At 43.5% G+C, this 22,364-nt stretch overlaps 2 protein-coding genes across 3 annotated transcripts in view; both read left to right on the forward strand.

Moving 5' to 3' along the window:
• The window catches only part of LOC309564342 (uncharacterized protein), a gene marked incomplete at its 5' end in the record, with an annotated part of 150,245 nt that overhangs the window by 16,144 nt on the left and 111,737 nt on the right, over window positions 1-22,364 (forward strand). Inside the window, one exon of the mRNA XM_082268968.1 lies at window positions 20,325-20,504. Coding sequence (XP_082125094.1) covers window positions 20,325-20,504 — 180 coding nt within the window. The remainder of the gene's footprint in view (window positions 1-20,324; window positions 20,505-22,364) is intronic.
• Window positions 20,490-22,364, forward strand: part of LOC309562523 (bone marrow proteoglycan-like) — a 48,045-nt gene continuing 46,170 nt past the window's right edge. For both annotated transcript variants that reach the window (XR_014225636.1, XM_082266764.1), the window contains exon 1: window positions 20,490-20,644. Coding sequence is in view for 1 of the 2 variants with exons in the window: in XM_082266764.1 (XP_082122890.1) it covers window positions 20,507-20,644 (138 nt within the window). In the remaining variant the exon portion in view is untranslated. The remainder of the gene's footprint in view (window positions 20,645-22,364) is intronic.

Raw genomic sequence — 22,364 nt, forward strand, 5'->3', positions numbered from 1 at the left:
TTCCCTTCTGCCGGCTTCTCCTCCACTCCCTCCTGCCAGCATTCAGCGCCTGCAAGAGGGAGATGGGGGCGATCTGTTCCTCCTCCACTCCTATCCGGCCTGGTGCTATCTGTTTCTTGCAGCCATGATCCACAATGTGACCACAGTGATTGCTAGGACCCACTGGCTCCACCTCCCAGCTCGCCCCCCCCCCCCCCAACTCCGACTCCCACTTCTTGCCTGCAGGCTGCTCCTGGTGAGGAGGAGAGAATTGCTTCCTGCCCGAGGCCTCTCCCGCAATGACACAGTGTATTCTGCCCAGCACCGGAGCGAGTAAAGTCTGTGTCTAGGTGTCCTCCAGTCACACTTTCCCCTTCTGTCACACTGCCCCCATCACACTGACCCCTCCATATCACACTACCCCACCCCATCACACTGCCCCCCCTGTTACACTGCCTCTCTCCTTCACACTGCCCCCCTCCTGTCACACTGCCCCATCATACTGCTTCCCTACTGTCACACTGCTCCCCTCCATCATAATGCCCCCCTCCATCATACTGCCCCCCTCTATCACACTGCCCCCATCACACTGACCCCACCATATCACACTACCCCACCCCATCACACTGCCACCCCCCCATTACACTGCCTCTCTCCTTCACACTGCCCCCTCCTGTCACACTGCCCCCATCATACTGCTTCCCTACTGTCACACTGTCCCCCCCCTGTCACACTGCCCCATCATACTGCTTCCCTACTGTCACACTGCTCCCCTCCATCATAATGCCCCCCTCCATCATACTGCCCCCCTCTATCACACTGCCCCATCACACTGACCCTTCCATATCACACTATCCCTCCCCTTCACACTGCCCCCCCCCTCTGTTACACTGCCTCTCTCCTTCACACTGCCCCCATCATACTGCTTCCCTACTGTCACACTGCCCCCCCCTGTCACACTGCCCCATCATACTGCTCCCCTACTGTCACATTGCCCCCCCCCCATTATACTGTCCCTCCTGTCACACTGCCTAGGCACTTGACACACTCCCACCTCTTGTCATACTTCCCCTCTACTGTCACACTGCTCCCCTGTCACACTGGTGATCCAGCCAGTAAGTCTGTTATGTTTCAACAGAACAGACTCTCCTGCAGATGTAGCAGTTAGGGGGATATGACAAACCATCTCCCACTGACAGGGGTGCTTAGAATGATCAGCTTTTATTTATGTAAAATCTGTATCCCAAAAGGAAAAATCTGTAACTGATTATAAAGTGTGAGGTTAAGTTTGGCTTCAATTTGTTAATGTATTTAAATCTGCTACTACATTTAACACCCCCCCCCCAGGCTGAAGGGGCCCCCTGTGCTTCTTCATCCAAAGTGGGGGGACTCCAATACAGGAGGTGTGTTAATGTAGCGGGTTTGGCAGGAGGATGTTGGGGGGCATAAAACCCTTGCCTGTGTAGACAAAAATTCTCAAAACAGCCCTGTATCCAGGTTACTATTCTCCTGCTGCCCCCAGACCCTCTGTGTGCACCTCTGGTAACACCCCCCCCCCCCCATTGAACATTAAAGTAGGACTTTACCCATAACAACTTGCTAAAACAATAATGTTCTTTAGCAAGGAACATATATTCCACATAATTATGCTTCCAAAACTACTGTGTGCTGTAAATTGCCTTCAGGGTTGTTCCTGTTTCTTCTTGCTGGAGGCTGCCATTTTGCCGAAGCCCTGAGCCCCTGAACAGCAGTAAATCATAAAGCGGAACTAAATCCATCGATTTAACAGTTTCAAAAAAGTTACATTCTGGGAGTGCCAGGATTGCTAACTGTCACAATTGCTTGTTTCATCAACTGTCATCAAAAGGCTGGTGTCATAACTGATCACATGTGCAGCACCATGGCAGTTGCAGATTAAACAGAAGCGGCTTCCATTGAGGTAAAGGATAAGAGGGCTTAATTCCACTTTAAGGCTATCAGCAGATTGGCCTCTATAGTCTTAACAGTGCCTAAAATGGAGAGCAACTGAGCATGTGCAGAGCAGGGTGAGACAGTGTGTTACTGGATTTTAAACAGTATACACACTTTTTTAAATTGTTTTACATAGCTACAGTATACCTGCATAAAGGGCCAGCCTGAAGTGATCTAGTGTAACGCTCCTGCCTTTTCTGAAACAAGATGGATTTGCAGCTGCAGAAAAACTCCACTCAGCAGTCATGTAGAGATACGTTGAAATACCAATTCCAACTCCCAAGACTCATCACTGTGGTCTGTCTGATTCAGCATACACATTCAAATATACACACTCAATAAGATGTTCCTGGAGTGATAGATGTATATAGCAGTATAGTGGTGATGAGTTGAAGAGACAGTTATGAACAGTGACAATAGGTGAACAGCACTTGAGAGAAATGTTCATGAGAGTATAGATGGTAACAGGTAGGATGCAGATAGGTTAGCAATCATGTATGGTAGTAGGTGGTAGGACAGCAGATGACATACAGGAGAGTCTAACCCAGTGCAAGGATAGATGTTAGTAGGCTCAAGAGCTAGCAATCTAAACAACAGTGCAGATGATAGTTACAGTCCTTAATATGCAGAGCTAGATAGTGTAAGCTTTAGTAGGAAGGTTATGGAGGATTCCCCTGCGGGGTACTTATCACTAATAGCAAGCAGTAGTAGAGAGGTTCGGTATGAGTGAGTGTTCCGGTAGCGGGATACAGGGATCAGCAGGGAGGTTCCGACAGCGAGGTACGCTTGTAAGCATATGAGCTTCAAGGCAGGTTGAAGAGTGAAGGGTGAAAGCAGCATGCCGGGAGTGATCGGGTGGCGAGACACAGGATCAGATATGGAACAAGTTCAGGTAGCGAGATACAGGAGCGAGTAACATCTGGCATGCCGACTTCAGACAGGGACGATCCAACCATGACGGTTGAACGAACATGTGAGTGAGAACGCCGGCGGTTGAAATAGCCGCTCTGCGGCGCTCAGTGATGACAGCATCGGTCTTAAAGGTGTATGCGTACTTACACTGAATGGGAAAGTGGAATAAGGGTACCAGAGGTACCAGAACATTACATCTAGAAGGCCTAATTCTCTGAATAAAGTTCCACTTTAACCCCTTTCATCTCCATCCTGCCACTGTATGTGACCAGTACATTAACTCCTTCATTTACTCCCTCCTCTGTGTATGACCTATACATTGGAACTAAACCCTCCTATTGTTTTCAGCCAAGGAAGCTGCCATCTTGACCTCTGTTGGATTTTCAACTGTCAAGATGCTGTACATGATCACCCATGTGATCAGTTATTACATCAGCCATTGGATGGTTTGACAGTTTGGTTAAGAGCACAACCAATGTAACACTTACATCCCTGGCTTGTGCCTGGAATGTAACTTTTTTTTTGAACTGTTAAATCTTTGGGTTTAGTTCCACTTTAATCTAGTGCTCCATTACCAAGCACCGTGTTTAACCTCCTCAGTACTTGCATGTTTCGTCACTTCCAAAAAATCATGTCAAAATTAAGATGTTGGGGTGTCAACATTCCAAAAAACATGGTAGCTATGTTCCAGTATCAAAATAGTTGATCAATGGGGGTACCTATCCCTAAATGAATAGTAAAAAATCCACAATGGGATTAGTGGGGAATTTGGGACTATACGATACCCAGATATGAGGAGGAACCATAAAGAAAGAAATAAAGATAAAGAGGTAGCATAAAAATAAAAACATTATAAATTAGAATAATTTATATATTTTTTTTATTTGTCTGCTAACGCTTCATCTTTCTTAAGAGAATGGTACCCCCATTGATCAATTATTTTGATACTGGAACTTAGCTACTATGTACAAGTGTTTTAGAAATTTGACACCCCAGCATCTAATTTTTGCCATTATTTTTTGGAGCACTACATCAAAGGAGCACTACATTAAATGGAGCACTACATTAAATGGAGCACTACATTAAAGGAGCACTACATTAAATGGAGCACTACATTAAAGGAGCACTACATTAAATGGAGCACTACATTAAATGGAGCACTATATTAAAGGAGCACTACATTAAAGGAGCACTACATTAAAGGAGCACTACATTAAATGGAGCACTACATTAAAGGAGCACTACATTAAATGGAGCACTACATTAAAGGAGCACTACATTAAATGGAGCACTACATTAAATGGAGCACTACATTAAAGGAGCACTACATTAAATGGAGCACTACATTAAATGGAGCACTACATTAAAGGAGCACTACATTAAAGGAGCACTACATTAAAGGAGCACTACATTAAATACAGCACTACATTAAAGGAGCACTACATTAAATGGAGCACTATATTAAAGGAGCACTACATTAAAGGAGCACTACATTAAAGGAGCACTACATTAAATACAGCACTACATTAAAGGAGCACTACATTAAATGGAGTACTACATTAAATGGAGCACTACATTAAATGGAGCACTACATTAAAGGAGCACTACATTAAATGGAGCACTACATTAAAGGAGCACTACATTAAATGGAGCACTACATTAAAGGAGCACTACATTAAAGGAGCACTACATTAAATGGAGCACTACATTAAAGGAGCACTACATTAAATGGAGCACTACATTAAAGGAGCACTACATTAAATGGAGCACTATATTAAAGGAGCACTACATTAAAGGAGCACTACATTAAATACAGCACTACATTAAAGGAGCACTACATTAAATGGAGCACTACATTAAAGGAGCACTACATTAAATGGAGCACTACATTAAATGGAGCACTACATTAAAGGAGCACTACATTAAATGGAGCACTACATTAAATGGAGCACTATATTAAAGGAGCACTACATTAAAGGAGCACTACATTAAAGGAGCACTACATTAAATGGAGCACTACATTAAAGGAGCACTACATTAAAGGAGCGCTACATTAAAGGAGCACTACATTAAATGGAGCACTACATTAAAGGAGCTCCTTTAATGTAGTGCTTGTGTAAACAAGCTGCCTGTCAGTTCTCCCTGTGTAAAAGTGAAGATCTGTCCGTTCTACTATGTAGAACGGTTGATCTTTGCTTTTACACCAATAGGAATGTCCCTACACAGTTAGAATCACGCCCCTAGGACACACTTAACCCCTCCCTGTCCAATAAAGTTAACCCCTTCCCTTCCAGTGTCATTTTTGCAGTAACAGTGCATATGTATAGCACTGATTACTGCAGTAATGTCACTGGTACCCCCAAAAGTGTCAAAAATGTCAGTCAAGGGTCCGATCTGTCCGCCGCAATGTCGCAGTACCGAAAAAAAAATCGCAGATCGCCGCCATTACGCGTTAAAAAAAAAAACGCCAAAAATGACAAAAATCTTTCCCTTTGTTAGTAAACGCAATAACTTTTGCGCAAACCAATCAAAATACGCTTTTTGCGTTTTTTTTTACCAAACATAGGTAGCATAAAACAAATTGGCCGAAAAATGTTAAAAAATTTTGATTTTTACTTTTTTTTTTGGGGAATTTCATATAAAAAAATGTGAAAAATATTGTTATTTTTGCAAAATTTACGCTCTTTTTTTGTTTATAGCGCGTGATCAAAAAATCGCACAGGTGATCAAATACCACCAAAAGAAAGCTCTGTTTGTGGGAAAAAAAGGACGTCAAATTCGTTTAGGTACAGCGTCGCACGACCGCGCAATTGTCCGTTAAAGTCACGCAGTAAAAAATCGCAAAAAAACCCCTGGTCCTTTAGCAGCCAAATCCTCCGGGGCTTAAGTGGTTAAAGAAGCACTACATTAAATGGAGCACTATATTAAAGGAGCACTACATTAAATGGAGCACTACATTAAATGGAGCACTATATTAAAGGAGCACTACATTAAATGGAGCACTACATTAAAGCGCAGCTAAACCCATTGATTTAACAGTTCAAAAAAAACAGTTACATTCCTGGCACAAGCTGACTGTGATAATTTTTATGCTACCTCTTTATCTTTCTTTCTTTATGGTTCCTCTTCATATCTGGGTATCGTATAGTCCCACATTCCCCACTGACCCCATTGTGAATTTTTTACTTTCCAAAAATGTGTTTTGGGGGTTTTCTTACTATTCTGATATTTTTATTTTAACAGAAGTAAGGAAAACATTTTTTTCAAAAAATAATAGTAGAATAAAAAATAAAAAAAAAAAAACACCAAAAGAAAACTCTGTCTCCAAAAATATGTAAAACTTATCCTGATTAGGGTTGAGCGGACACCTAGATGTCCGTGTTCGACGGGTTCGGCCGAACTTTAAAAAAAAGTCCGGGTCCGTGTCCCGGACTTTTACCGAACTTTTCCCGGACACCGAACCCCATTGAAGTCAATGGGGACCCGAACTTTAAGGCACTAAAATGGCTCTAAAACACCAAAGGAAAGGGCTAGAGTGCTGCAAATGGCAGCAAAAGGTAATTAAGAGCATGGCAAGTGCTCTGCAAACAAATGTGGATAGGGAAATAACTTAAAACAACAAAAAAAAACAGAAAAATAAAACAATGTTCTTCTTCATCTCTGAAGGACGAGGCCCATATGGAGTAGGAGGGAGGTTGAGGTGGTGGTGGATGTGGCGGTGACATAGGCGTGCGCACAGGGTGTGCTGGGTGTGCCTGGGCACACCCTAATCACCTAGGGCACATAGCATTGCCAGTGAGGAGATGGGAAAGATCTCCCTGGGACCTGCTCTGCTCTATTTCTCCTTGCCTACAGGTACATGGCCCCGATACATTACTCTCCCTGCTGGCAAACACATGCATGTGTATTTCAACTTTGGGGTGCACACCTTAATGCAATAGGCTGCGCACACCTATGGGCGGTGTAGGTGGAAGCGGCGGTGGAGGAGGACCAGGGCCGGATTAACAGCATCATGGGCTTGGTGCTGAGGATTTTGAAGGGCCTTAAGGGCCGTGCCTTGCCATGCACCCAGAGGAGGAAGGGTGCAGCCATGCATGCCTAATTCAACATGGGATGCTGTCTCTGAAGCCCATAAACACATCCATGCATCGCCAACTGTCCCTCCTTGTCCGGCCTTCACGCTGTGTGGGGAGGTTCTGAGGGTGCTGCCTGGGGAAGCGAGCATAGAAGCCAGACTTCTGTGTTTACAAGTGACAGAAGAGCGGTAACAGTGAATATGGCCAACCCGGGGCCTATATAAAAGGTAGGGGCCTGGAGCTGCAGCTCCAATAGCCCCTACATTAATCTGGCCCTGAGGAGGAGGACGAGGTAGCCAACACTGCTTCTTTTCAAAAATTTTAAATGAGGGTACACCCCAAAAGAGTTAGAAAGAGCAAAAATGGAACAATGGGTGGGTAAGGTCGGTATCCATTGCTATTCTGCATAAGGTACGGAAAAGTCCCGTGGGATCCATGCCTGGTTCATTTTAATGAACGTGAGCTTGTCCACATTGTCTCTGGACAGGCGGCTGCGCTTGTCTGTTATAACGCCCCCAGCCGTGCTAAATACCCGTTCAGATAATACACTGGCTGCAGGGCACGCCAGCACCTCCAAGGCGTAAAGGGCAAGCTCAGGCCATGTGCCCAATTTGGAGACCCAGAAGTTGAAGGGGGCAGACCCGTCATTCACTACATGTAGGCGTGTGCACACATACTGCTCCACCATGTTGGTAAAATGCTGCCTCCTGCTAAGACGTTCCATCTGAGCTGCTGGTGCTGCTGTTTGTTGTGGCGTGCTGACAAAGCTTTTCCACATTTCGGCCATGCTAACCCTGCCTTCTGAGGTGCTGGCGGTGCCCTGGTTGCGTTGGCGACCTCCTCCTCCTCCTCCTCTGCCTTGTGCTTCCACTGTGGCCCCGCTGTCAGATGGGAATGCCAGCAGCATGGCGTCTACCAGCGTGCGCTTGTACTCACGCATCTTGCGATCGCGCTCCAGTGAGTGAATTAAGGACGGTACGTTGTCCTTGTAACGGGGATCCAGCAGCGTGGCCACCCAGTAATCAGCACAAGTTAGAATGTGGGCAACTCGGCGGTCGTTGTGGAGACACTGCAGCATGTAATCGCTCATGTGTGCCAGGCTGCCCAGAGGCGACGAAAGGCTGTCCTCTGTGGGAGGTGTATCGTCCGTGTCCTCTGTATCCCCCCAGCCACGCACCAGTGATGGCCATGAGCTGGCCTGGGTGCCACCCTGCTGTGAACATGGTTCCATCTCCTCCTCCAGCTCCTCCTCCTCCTCATCCTCCTCATCCTCCAGAACTGTGCCCCTGCTGGACAATTGTGTCCCTGGCGTTTGTGTGTGCAGGAACCCACCCTCGGAGCCCCTTGCGAATGACTGCCCTGAAAGCCTTTGAAATGTTACCTCTTCATCCTCCTCCTCCTCCTCCTCATCCTGTGCCACATCCTCTTCCATCATCGCCCAAATTGTTTTTTCAAGGAGGCATAGAAGTGGGATAGTTAAGCTGAGAATGGCGTCATTGCCACTGGCCATGTTGGTGGAGTACCCAAAACAGCGCAACAAGGCACAATATATGCAAATGTCAAATATGCAAACTATGCCGCAATTTAATGTTTTTTACACCAAAAGGGTGTGTATTGAATAGCGGAATAGGATAAAAAACTGTGTATCTCACACGTACAAACACAGACTAGGCCCGATTAAATTTTTTCCTACCCTAAAGGGAGGATGAGGAAGAGGAGTATGGAACATGCAGCACCCTCAAATCTTCAGAAGTATGAGATGAACCCCAAAAACTTGGAAAGGTGGATCTCTCTCACACGTACCAACACAGACTATCCCCCAATTTAACTGATCCCCAAAGGTTTTTGATTAAATAGCGGAATAGAAAATATGATCCAAAAAAAGTGTATGTATATCACACGTACACAACCACACTAGGCCCCAATTACTATTGTTTGTACCCCTAAAAGGCTAGATGAGGAGTAGGGGGGGTATGGAACAGGCAGCACCCTCAAACCTTCAGAAGTATGAGATGAACCCCAACAACTTGGAAAGGTGGATCTCTCTCACACGTACCAACACAGACTATCCCCCAATTTAACTGATCCCCAAAGGTTTTTGATTAAATAGCGGAATAGAAAATATGATCCAAAAAAAGTGTATGTATATCACACGTACACAACCACACTAGGCCCCAATTACTATTGTTTGTACCCCTAAAAGGCTAGGAGTAGGGGGAGTATGGAACAGGCAGCACCCTCAAACCTTCAGAAGTATGAGATGAACCCCAACAACTTGGAAAGGTGGATCTCTCTCACACGTACCAACACAGACTATCCCCCAATTTAACTGATCCCCAAAGGTTTTTGATTAAATAGCGGAATAGAAAATATGATCCAAAAAAAGTGTATGTATATCACACGTACACAACCACACTGGGCCCCAATTACTATTGTTTGTACCCCTAAAAGGCTAGATGAGGAGTAGGGGGAGTATGGAACAGGCAGCACCCTCAAACCTTCAGAAGTATGAGATGAACCCCAACAACTTGGAAAGGTGGATCTCTCTCACACGTACCAACACAGACTATCCCCCAATTTAACTGATCCCCAAAGGTTTTTGATTAAATAGCGGAATAGAAAATATGATCCAAAAAAAGTGTATGTATATCACACGTACACAACCACACTAGGCCCCAATTACTATTGTTTGTACCCCTAAAAGGCTAGGAGTAGGGGGAGTATGGAACAGGCAGCACCCTCAAACCTTCAGAAGTATGAGATGAACCCCAACAACTTGGAAAGGTGGATCTCTCTCACACGTACCAACACAGACTATCCCCCAATTTAACTGATCCCCAAAGGTTTTTGATTAAATAGCGTAATAGAAAATATGATCCAAAAAAAGTGTATGTATATCACACGTACACAACCACACTAGGCCCCAATTACTATTGTTTGTACCCCTAAAAGGCTAGATGAGGAGTAGGGGGAGTATGGAACAGGCAGCACCCTCAAACCTTCAGAAGTATGAGATGAACCCCAACAACTTGGAAAGGTGGATCTCTCTCACACGTACCAACACAGACTATCCCCCAATTTAACTGATCCCCAAAGGTTTTTGATTAAATAGCGGAATAGAAAATATGATCCAAAAAAAGTGTATGTATATCACACGTACACAACCACACTAGGCCCCAATTACTATTGTTTGTACCCCTAAAAGGCTAGATGAGGAGTAGGGGGGGTATGGAACAGGCAGCACCCTCAAACCTTCAGAAGTATGAGATGAACCCCAACAACTTGGAAAGGTGGATCTCTCTCACACGTACCAACACAGACTATCCCCCAATTTAACTGATCCCCAAAGGTTTTTGATTAAATAGCGGAATAGAAAATATGATCCAAAAAAAGTGTATGTATATCACACGTACACAACCACACTAGGCCCCAATTACTATTGTTTGTACCCCTAAAAGGCTAGATGAGGAGTAGGGGGGGTATGGAACAGGCAGCACCCTCAAACCTTCAGAAGTATGAGATGAACCCCAACAACTTGGAAAGGTGGATCTCTCTCACACGTACCAACACAGACTATCCCCCAATTTAACTGATCCCCAAAGGTTTTTGATTAAATAGCGGAATAGAAAATATGATCCAAAAAAAGTGTATGTATATCACACGTACACAACCACACTGGGCCCCAATTACTATTGTTTGTACCCCTAAAAGGCTAGATGAGGAGTAGGGGGGGTATGGAACAGGCAGCACCCTCAAATCTTCAGAAGTATGAGATGAACCCCAAAAACTTGGAAAGGTGGATCTCTCTCACACGTACCAACACAGACTATCCCCCAATTTAACTGATCCCCAAAGGTTTTTGATTAAATAGCGGAATAGAAAATATGATCCAAAAAAAGTGTATGTATATCACACGTACACAACCACACTAGGCCCCAATTACTATTGTTTGTACCCCTAAAAGGCTAGATGAGGAGTAGGGGGAGTATGGAACAGGCAGCACCCTCAAATCTTCAGAAGTATGAGATTGTGTTCACTGTACCCCACAAAGATTGAGTTCACTGCACCCCACAATGATTGTGTTCACTGCACCCCACAAAGATTGTGTTCACTGCACCTCACAAAGATTGTGTTCACTGTACCCCCCCAAAGATTGTGTTCACTGCACCCCACAAAGATTCTGTTCACTGTACCCCACAAAGATTGTGTTCACTGCACCCTAAAAGGATGTTGTTCACTGCACCCCACAAAGATTGTGTTCACTGCACCCTAAAAGGATGTTGTTCACTGCACCCCAAAAAGATTGTGTTCACTGTACCCCCCCAAAGATTGTGTTCACTGCACCCCACAAAGATTGTGTTCACTGCACCCCAAAAAGATTGTGTTCACTGTACCCCCCAAAGATTGTGTTCACTGCACCCCAAAAAGATTGTGTTCACTGTACCCCCCAAAGATTGTGTTCACTGCACCCCACAAAGATTCTGTTCACTGTACCCCACAAAGATTGTGTTCACTGCACCCCAAAAAGATTGTGTTCACTGTACCCCCCCAAAGATTGTGTTCACTGCACCCCACAAAGATTCTGTTCACTGCACCCCACAAAGGATTTTGTTCACTGCACCCCAAAAAGATTGTGTTCACTGCACCCCAAAAAGGATTTTGATCACTGCACCCCAAAAAGGATGTTGTTCACTGCACCCCAAAAATGATTTTGTTCACTCCACCCCAAAAAGATTGTGTTCACTGCACCCCACAAAGATTGTGTTCACTGCACCCCAAAAAGATTGTGTTCACTGTACCCCCCAAAGATTGTGTTCACTGCACCCCACAAAGATTCTGTTCACTGTACCCCACAAAGATTGTGTTCACTGCACCCCAAAAAGATTGTGTTCACTGCACCCCAAAAAGGATGTTGTTCACTGCACCCCAAAAAGGATGTTGTTCACTCCACCCCAAAAAGATTGTGTTCACTGCACCCCACAAAGATTGTGTTCACTGCACCCCAAAAAGATTGTGTTCACTGCACCCCAAAAATGATTTTGTTCACTGCACCCCAAAAAGGATTTTGTTCACTGCACCCCAAAAAGGATGTTGTTCACTCCACCCCAAAAAGATTGTGTTCACTGCACCCCAAAAAGATTGTGTTCACTGCACCCCACAAAGGATTTTGTTCACTGCACCCCAAAAAGATTGTGTTCACTGCACCCCAAAAAGGATGTTGTTCACTGCACCCCAAAAAGGATTTTGTTCACTGCACCCCAAAAAGATTGTGTTCACTGCACCCCACAAAGGATTTTGTTCACTGCACCCCACAAAGATTGTGTTCACTGCACACCAAAAAGGATTGTGTTCACTGCACCCCAAAAAGATTTTGTTCACTGCACCCCAAAAAGATTGTGTTCACTGCAGCCCAAAAAGATTGTGTTCACTGCAGCCCAAAAAGATTGTGTTCACTGCAGCCCAAAAAGATTGTGTTCACTGCAGCTCACACACAGAAAAATGGATGTGGATCACTGACACCTGCCTATCTCCAATCCCACACCACACAGCAATATCGATTGTAGTTTGTAGAACACAGTTTCCCTAAAATTCAGCAGACTCTGTCCCTAACAGGATTGAGAAGAGATCGTAGATCAGGATTGAGTGCAGATTCACCCCACCCCCCACACAGCAATATCGATTGTAGTTTGTAGAAGACACTGACCCTATAATTCAGCAGACTCTATCCCTAAAATGCCTACAACTCGCCCTGCCTAAACACTCCGACCTGTCCCTCAATTCTATCCGGACACAAATGGTTTTTTCCTGCCTATCTTTCCCTAATCAGCAGCCAGCACATTGATGTGTGCTCTGTCCCTTAGCTAAGCAGCAGAATGACGCTGCTGCGGCGGCTGCCTCGAACTTATAAAGACTTGGTCACATGCTTCAGACGGCCAATCACAGCTACTAAGACATTTGCAGGCATGGCTGGGATGGCTTAAGGCACACCAGTTAAACGATTGTTGATTGGCTGTTGAAAGCCCGCCATGAAAAGAGCGCCAAAGCATGCAAAACCCGGAAATAAAACGACCGAACACGGATTTTTACCCGAACATACAGTAAAGTGTCCGTGTCCGTGTTCGGGTAAAAAAAATCCAATTATTCGGTACGAACACGAATAATACAGTCCGTGTTCGCTCAACACTAATCCTGATACAGTGCTGCATTATTAAGTAATTGGCAGTTAAATGATCACGGCACTGAAAACGGAATAATGGCCTGGTAAAGAAGAGGTATTATAGGATGGCAGTGGTTAATCTATGTAGAAATAGATAAGTTTGACTGAAAATGAGAACTTAACCAGGCAATTTGGACAGCTGTACTTAGGTAATAATAACCAACATCAAGGTGTTAAGAGATTATCAATCTTGCTCTTTGCATAACAGATTGCCTTATTTGTTGTGTGAGCCCGAGATAAACCACAGCTACTAAAACCAAGGTATAAAAGAGAGATGTGAGGTCTCTGAGAAGCAAGGAAGAATCTTAGAGAAGACCTCAAAGAAGCTTGAAGACACAAGAGCTTCTAGACTCTAAAGGTAAAATGATGACAGCACTTATCTTACTTCTTGGAGTTATTTGAAAACCTTCTTGCCTTTAATGTGCTTTCTTCATTCTGGTCTTTCTTCTGCCTTTTCCTCTGAAGTCTGGTTCCCAGGCTTCTTTGTCATTAGCATTATCCAAGTGTCTTACTCTTAGCCCTTCTTTTCTTTTATTTCCTAGTAAAAATGTTATTTGTGACCTTCTTTGATGACAGCCTCATGGGGCCCAATCATTGGAGTTTAATTTTAGGTTGACCAAATTTTTTCATTAACCAAAACTTTGTATCATTATGGGCTACCTCATTAACCTAATGAAAATGTATCTTTATCCAAAACAACTGTACAAGAGAGGAATTCTCCTCACTCTAATAACAAATGTATCGGTAATCCTTTGGATCTCATTTTTCTAGCTCATTGTCATGCCCAGGGGCGTAACTACAGGGATTGCAGGGGTTGCAATTGCAATCCGGCCCCATGCTCCAGGGGGCCGGTGCGACTCCCCTGTACACCTGGATAGGAAGGGCGGCGGGGGCAGCATGTGGAGAAATCACTGTCCTCCTTTTTCCTCCTATAGCTGCAGGAGGAAAATGGAGGGGATTGGTTCTTCTGTATGCTGCCCCCATCACTCCTCCTATCCAGTTCACTTGTGTACTATGTGCTTCCCTGGACCAATGTATCATTGTTGATTCCCACTGCAGCTTTTATAAAGATTCTAGACAAGTACTAAGTATCCCCCAATAATCAATACCTGCACTTTACAAGTCATGCCCGCATGAGAAATTGCTCAGGCCTGATGATTGCCTTCTCATGTAGGCTCTGCATTGTGACTGTTGTGTATCCCCATATACAAAAGTTCTGCAATTTTCATGGTGGCTGCAGATGGGAGGAAGGGAAGTATGTTTGGTCACCTGGAGATTCTGGTCATATGCCAGGGAAGGGGTGGGGGGGATTTTTTAACACAACTTTGCTTTAAAAGGCCCTGTATATTCCCTCTACCTGTGAACATGACTAATGACGCTCAATGCTTCTCAGTATGGGAGTGTATGTGACCTCCACCCATGATGCAACTCTTAGGCCTGAATGTCTAATCTTTGGAGTATTGTAAGGTTGGGGTGACATCACCATCTAACTTTTGGCACTTTGATCGTGGCTACCATTGAGGAAGGGGTGGTGGGGTATTGCTGGACAGATGAGTATTAAGTGATCTGGGGGGGGGGGGTTGACTTTATACTGACATCTAACTCTGAATGGGTTTAGTGACAGGATCCTTGTAAGATGTCTACAAACATCAGAAAATGTTGGCCAATCTGGCAGTTTACAGCTGGATATGTTTTTTTTTTTTTTTTAGCTAGGCACCACTGGGCCTGGCATTCTTGGGTAGGGAGTGGATCTTAGCTAGGCACCACTGGGCCTGGCATTCTTGGGTAGGGAGTGGATCTTAGCTAGGCACCACTGGGTCTGGCATTCTTGGGTAGGGAGTGGATCTTAGCTAGGCACCACTGGGCCAGGCATTCTTGGGTAGGGAGTGGATCAGCTGGTTTCTTTTATTTAGAATTATATTATGATATATTATTTTAAATAGAAGTTGGTGCTGAGCATGTCAATAAAATGCTTATGTGTATGGTTTCCACTTTGGTCTATCCTCTGAAAGATCAATGGGTGGCCAGATCTTGCATAGTCCAGTTGAACCTTTGGCTTTTCATTCAAAAAGTCAGGTTGTAAAGATCATAAAAAGTCATATTTTTTATTTTACTGCACTATCATGCTGCAACCAGCATGAAAAAGCATGGCGGAAAATTAGATCGCTGCTGAACACATAGCAAAGGAGTTTGGGTCTTCACTGTTTGTGCAGCCTTTGACTGCTTTATAGTATTAGAAATATGGATCTTAGCTAGGCACCACTGGGCCTGGCATTCTTGGGTAGGGAGTGGATCTTAGCTAGGCACCACTGGGCCTGGCATTCTTGGGTAGGGAGTGGATCAGCTGATTTCTTTTATTTAGAATTATATTATGATATATTATTTTAAATAGAAGTTGGTGCTGAGCATGTCAATAAAATGCTTATGTGTATGGTTTCCACTTTGGTCTATCCTCTGAAAGATCAATGGGTGGCCAGATCTTGCATAGTCCAGTTGAACCTTTGGCTTTTCATTCAAAAAGTCAGGTTGTAAAGATCATAAAAAGTCATATTTTTTATTTTACTGCACTATCATGCTGCAACCAGCATGAAAAAGCATGGCGGAAATTTAGATCGCTGCTGAACACATAGCAAAGGAGTTTGGGTCTTCACTGTTTTGTGCAGCCTTTGACTGCTTTATAGTATTAGAAATCCAAGCTGATCATATGTATAGAAAAGTAACATGTTCAGGGGTTTTGTAAGATAAAAAGATGTGGTTCCTTCTGAAATCTGATGAAGAAGCAATTGGTATCTTGGTATACTGGCAAAAGAGCCATCTAATAGTCATATTTCAGGTCAGTGACAGATGAAATGTGATTGGTTGTTACAGGTTATTTTGCATTGAGCTATACTAATGAATATGCCTAATACAACCATGTGAGAAGACTGACTTCATTGTTCTCTCTTTATCTCTGCAGACATGATCCGTCTACTGGTGCTGCTTTTACTGGGAACAGTCTATGCCCAGCAACCTGGTGAGCTGACAATCTATATATATATATATTTATATCACAGCAGTCTTATATTTTTGTGATCTATTCCCATACCGTTTACAAAAATATAATTTTTAAAAACAGTTTCACATTTTTTATACATACAGTGTTACATTTTTTAATTCGTATTCATTAAAAAACATTGAGTGCATCCTCCAGTGGCAATCTATAGGTTAGATGGGCAATCAGCTGTAATACACAAGGTACGCTGCAAAATTTTAGGCAGGAGTGAAAGAAATTAAGAATGCTTTCAGAACTAGAAGTGTTAATAATTAGTTTTTAATAATTAACAAAATGGAAAGTCAACGGGCAGAAGAGAAATCTAAATCAAATCAATATTTGATGTGACCACTCTTTGCCTTGAAAACAGCATCAATTCTTCTAGGTAGACTTACACACAGTTTTTGAAGGAACTCAGCATGTAGGTTGTTCCAAACATCTTGGAGAACTAACCACAGATCTCTGTGGATGTAGGCTGCCTCAATGTCAAGCGGCAGCTGCCAAAGCCAGCATAAAGAAAGGGATGTATTCCCGAGATAAAACTATAATCCTACCACTTTATAAAACTCTGATCCAACCACATCTGGAGTATTCTGTCCAGTTTTGGTCGCCGGTCCTCAGGAGGGATGTGTTGGAGCTGGAGAGAGTCCACAGAAGGGCAACTAAACTGATTAGGGGATTGGAGGACCTTAATTATGAAGAGCGTCTGCAATCACTTGATTTATTCTCCCTGGAGAAGAGACGCCTGAGAGGGGACATGATAGCAATTTATAAATATCTCAGCATAGAAAAAAAGCTATTCAGTCCGAAGGACTGCATGAGGACTAGAGGACATACAATGCGTCTGGAGGAGAAGCGTTTTAACCTCAGGCAACGAGGGGGGTTCTTTACTGTTAGAGCTGCAAGATTGTGGAATTCTCTACCACAAGAGGTGGTTTCTGCGGGAAGTATGGTGGCTTTCAAAAGACTCTTAGACATATATCTCAAGAATCATAAAATTCAGGAGTATGGAAGATTATTACGGCCACACACACCTACACAGGTTGAACTGGATGGACTATTGTCTTTATTCAACCTCACCTACTATGTAACTCCTTCTGGTTCTTCATGTAATCTCAGACAGATGTTGAGATCAGGGCTCTGTGGAGGCCAAACCATTACTTCCAGGACTCCTTGTTTTTCTCTACACTGAAGATAGTTCTTAGTTATGATGTTAGGTGATGGCGCCCTCAATTTACAATAGGTGTGGATAGCTGCTCCTTTATATGAGGTGATGAATCACCTTAAACATGAAAAATTTAGTGAATAAAGATGTGGCGCTAAACCAAGTGGACAATGTATTTACCGTCAGGTGACCTGTATGGATTTAAGTATGCATGACCCTTGCATTGAAATAATCCATAAAATGATAAAACAAATATTAATAATTTGTGACACATAAATGGAAATAGAAATATGATGTGACTGAAGGTAGTTTGTAATGACTGGCTGTATGTTTCGGGTCATTGTCCTGCTGCAGAATACATTTGTGGCAAATCATATGGCATGATGGATAAGTATCTGCCTGTATTTCTCAGCATTGAGGACACCATTGGTCCTGATCCAATCTCCAACTCCATTTGCAGAAATGCAGCCCCAAACTTGCAAGGAACCTCCACCATTCCTCACTGTGGCCAGCAGACACTCATTCCCAGATAACAAGGATAACTTGCTTGCTATCTGGGTTATTGTACCATTCTCTATCCCTTGGCCAACAAACTGCCCCCTGTTACAGCAAAATATTTCACAATTTGAATCCAGTCCAGAACACCTTCTGCTCTTTTTCTGCACCCCAGCTTCTATGTTTTTGTGTATAGTTGAGTTGCTTAGCCTTGTCTGCACATCCTATGCACAAAAACGTAGGAACTGGGGTGCAGAAACATGGCAAAGGTAACGGATTGACATAAATGAATAAAAGCTGATCATTGTAGGCATCAATGTTAAATAGTTTGTCTCAGCCAGTGCTGTATTTTGGCCTAGGCCAACAAGGCCCAGGCCTAGGGCGGCACTTTGCAGGGGGGCAGCAAAAAAGACGCCCCCCCCCCTCCACCTGAGTCTCTTTGGGCCACTGGTTGCTAGAGCCACCTCTCCCACCTCTCTCTCTCACCCCCTCCTCTCTCTCTCTCTCTCACCCCTCCTTTCTCTCTCACCCCTCTTTTCTCTCTCACCCTCTCTCTCACCACCCTCTCTCTCAACCCCTCCTCTCTCACCTCTCCTCTCTCTCACCCCCTCTCTTTCTCTCTCTCTCACCCCCTCTCTTTTTCCCTCTCTCTCATCCCCCCTCTCTCTCACCCCCCTCTCTTTTATCCCCCCCTCTCTCTCTCTCACCGCCCCCTCTCTCATACTCTCTATCATTTTCCCTTTCATCCCCCTCTCTCTCTCTCACCCCCCTCTCTCTCTCTCTCTCTCTCTCACCCCCTCTCTCTCCCTCCCCCCTCTCTCTCATCCCCTTCTCTCTACCTACCTCCCTCACCCACCCCCCTCTCTCTCTCACCCCCCCTGTCTCTCTCTCTCTCCCTCCCTCACCCACCCCTCTCTCTCATGAGATCTCAGGGGTTCATGCTGGGACTTGGAGTCCTTCAATTTTGGAGGGAGTCACATCCGTCAAAAAGGAAGGAGTTGGGCAAATTTACATAGGAGTCGGAAGGGGGGCGCCCAATTTTAGTCTTGCCTAGGGCGGCACAAAATTAAAATACACCACTGGTCTCAGCCCTGTAACTGCCACTTGTGTGGAAAATAAAGAAAGTTGAAAAGTAACAGACATACTGGCTGGATCACCATGTGAAAATAAAGGAATAAAACCTAATAAAGCAAAACCAATGCAATCCAGAGTTGTATAAAGTACTCGAAACCCATACTTGAGTAAAAGTACAAGTGCTCGATCAAAAAGTGATTTGAGTAGAAGTACTAAAGTATTCAACATTTGTTGTACTTAAGTATTGCAAGTAGTTTTTTTTAAAAAATGTTGCTACTCAAGTACTGAAAGTAAAAGTACCAGTAGTTTTGAAAAAAAATGCTACTCAAGTACTGAAAGTAAAAGTACAAGTACTGTGTTATGTAGTTATTAAAGAAAGAAGTCAAAAGTTTGAACATCATATTGTTTTTTATTATTTCAAATGCAGCTTTTATTTATACATACAGTAGCATTTATTTTCGTATGCGCTGATAATACACATGTTTTGAGCTTCATGAAACCTGCCATCTACTGCTCTGGCAGTGGTCATTTTTATAATTGTAACGAGTAACTATGCAGCACAAAAAAAATATCGGAGTAGAAGTATTGAAATCATCTAAAAAATGTAGTGAAGTAAAAGTGGAAGTAGGAGAAAAAAATTCTACTCTAGGAAAGTACAGATACCGCCTTTCGGTACTTAAGTACAGTAGTGAAGTAGTTCTACTTAGTTACTATACATCTCTGCAATCACCACATCTAAGAATTTGTAAGCTGCCATATAATGCATTTTTGTTTTTCGGTTTAATATCACGTAAAATCCATTTTAGAAGCTTCAAAACAAAGCCCTACAGTTTATTTTCTTTAGAAACCAGCCACAGCCTAATTAGAAAAGCCTGTCTCATGCCAGCATGTTGCAGAGAAGGACCTTTGCTCTTTTATTGGAAGCATTGGATTCTCTGCAATGGTCCTGCACACCCCCTGTTGACCATAGCATTCCAATCAGCACCAAGCATGAGCTTTGCCTATTGTAGAGCTATAGGTCTTACTCAGCTAGGGAAGTGTTGGGTTCTACAGAGAGAACAATGCTGCCCGATAGAGAGCTAGGACCATTCTCTGCCGCATGCTGACAGGGGACCAACTTTTCTACTCAGGCTGTGGCTGCTTTTTCACAGACAACAAATTGAAAATATAACTCGGCTTTATTATGATGGAGGTGAGTGTAGTTGGGAAGTCAAATTCTGAGATTTGGTTACAAAAATCTTGAGAACTAAAATTCTGGTGCTATCCATTTCCACCCAGAAATATTATATCGATTTTATATGAACCTTCCATGCAGTAACTCTGAGATCAATTGGCACAGCAAGATCTTAGTGTGGTTTGGCACCAACTGAATTCCTAATTTTAAAACACTTCAATATTTTTCAGAAGGTTTTCAAAATGACTTTGATAAACCAGTCGATCCAAGCAGCCAGGAGAATGATGATGACATGCCCAAGGACCTAGAGGAAACTGATGACATGCCCGAGGATCTAGAGGAAACTGATGACATACCCGAGGACCTAGAGGAAACTGATGACATACCCGAGGACCTAGAGGAAACTGATGACATGCCCGAGGATCTAGAGGAAACCGATCTTAATGACCTCAATTTAGAGAGGAGCCACAATACCACATTGGAATGTGACTCAGAAGCCACCTGCCATTACAAGCTGTTTACCTGTGGACAGAATTTCGGAAATGCTCAGGTGCGTAAACATGAAGGAATGTGCTTACAGTATATACCATTGTAGGATGGAGTGAGGACCATTCTCACGTTTCCCCAACAAAAGCATTCTTATTGCGTTGTCCCCAGAATTTTTTCCCACTTCTTGTTAAATTGAGTGCCCGTCCTTAGAGTGAGAATTTTTTTTTCCCCACACGTCCTGTTTCATGAATATTTCACAACTGTCACTTGGACAGGGGTCCCCAGTCGTAGATTTCTTCTCTCCTCCTGTTCTGGTCTCACATGTAAAATTTTTGATTTTCCATCACTTTCTGTCCTAGACCAGAAGCAAGGACCACTATAACAAAAAGAGAGAATTTACACCAATCAGCTTTGATTTTATGACTACCCCCCTAAAACTGAGCAGGTCCCACTTTTGTCACCAAAACAGCTCTAACCCATTGAGGCATGGACTCCACTAGACCTCTGAAGGCATGCTGCGGTAGCAAGCCATTAGTAGAGGATCCTTTAAGTCCTATACGTTGCGAAGTGGGGCCGCCATGCATTGAACTTGTTTTTCCAGCACATCCCACATATGTTTAATCGGATTGAGATCTGGAACATGTGGAAGCCAGGTCAACACCTCAAGCTCATTGTTGTGTTCCGCAAACCATTCTTGAACCATTCTTTGTAGTGTAACAAAGTGCATTATCCCACTGAAAGAGACCACTGCCTTCAGGGAATACCGTTTCCATGAAGGGGTTTACTTGACCACCAACAATGTTTAGGTAGGTGGTATGTGTCAGGTAACATCCACATAAATAGCAGGATCCAAGGTTTCCCAACAGAACAATGATCATTGATCACACTGCCTCCACCAGCTTGTTTTCCTCCCATAGTGCATCCTGGTGTCATCTTTTCCCCAAGTTAGCAACCGGAATGCACCTGGCCATATGATGTAAAAGAAAACATGATTCAGATTCATCAGACCAGGCCACCTTCTTCTATTGCTCCATGGTCCAGTTCTGATGCTCACATGCCCATAGTTGGGGCTTTTGGTTGTGGACATGGGTCAGCATGGGCACCCTGACCATTGCTCCCTGGTCAGTCCCTGGCCACCTTCTTCTATTGCTCCCTGGTCCAGTTCTGATGTTCACATGCCCATAGTTGGGGCTTTTGGTTGTGGACACGGGTCAGCATGGGCACCCTGACCAGATGGTGGCTATGCAGCCCCATACACAACAATCTACAATGCCCTTTTTTTTTTTTAAACATCAACTTTAGAGACAATACGTTTACTTGCTGCCTAATATATCCCAATAACTTTCAGATGCCATTAATACAAGATAATCAATGTTATTCGTAACATTTTAAATTACAACTTAGGACACAACATGTGATATGTCAGCCATATTAACAAAAAGTTCCAGGAATTTGTTAGGTGTAGAGTTTTTTTTAGTTGTATGTGTCCTCACTGAAGAGATTCTCGTCACTTCGTGTCCTAGTGACTAGGGATGATCGAACTTTTGAAAAGTTCGGTTCGACCAGAACACCCGAATTTCCCGAAAGTTCGGTTCAGATTCCAGAACCCCATTGAAATCAATGGGACCCAAACTTCTGGAATCAAAAAACACAATTTATATGTGTGTGTGTGTGTATATATATATATATATATATATATATATATATATATATATATATATATATATATGTGTGTGTGTATATATATATATATATATGGAATCAAAAAACACCATTTTGAA

Source organism: Pelophylax lessonae (assembly GCF_965119305.1).
Source record: "Pelophylax lessonae genome assembly, chromosome: 9".
NCBI lineage: Eukaryota > Metazoa > Chordata > Amphibia > Anura > Ranidae > Pelophylax > Pelophylax lessonae.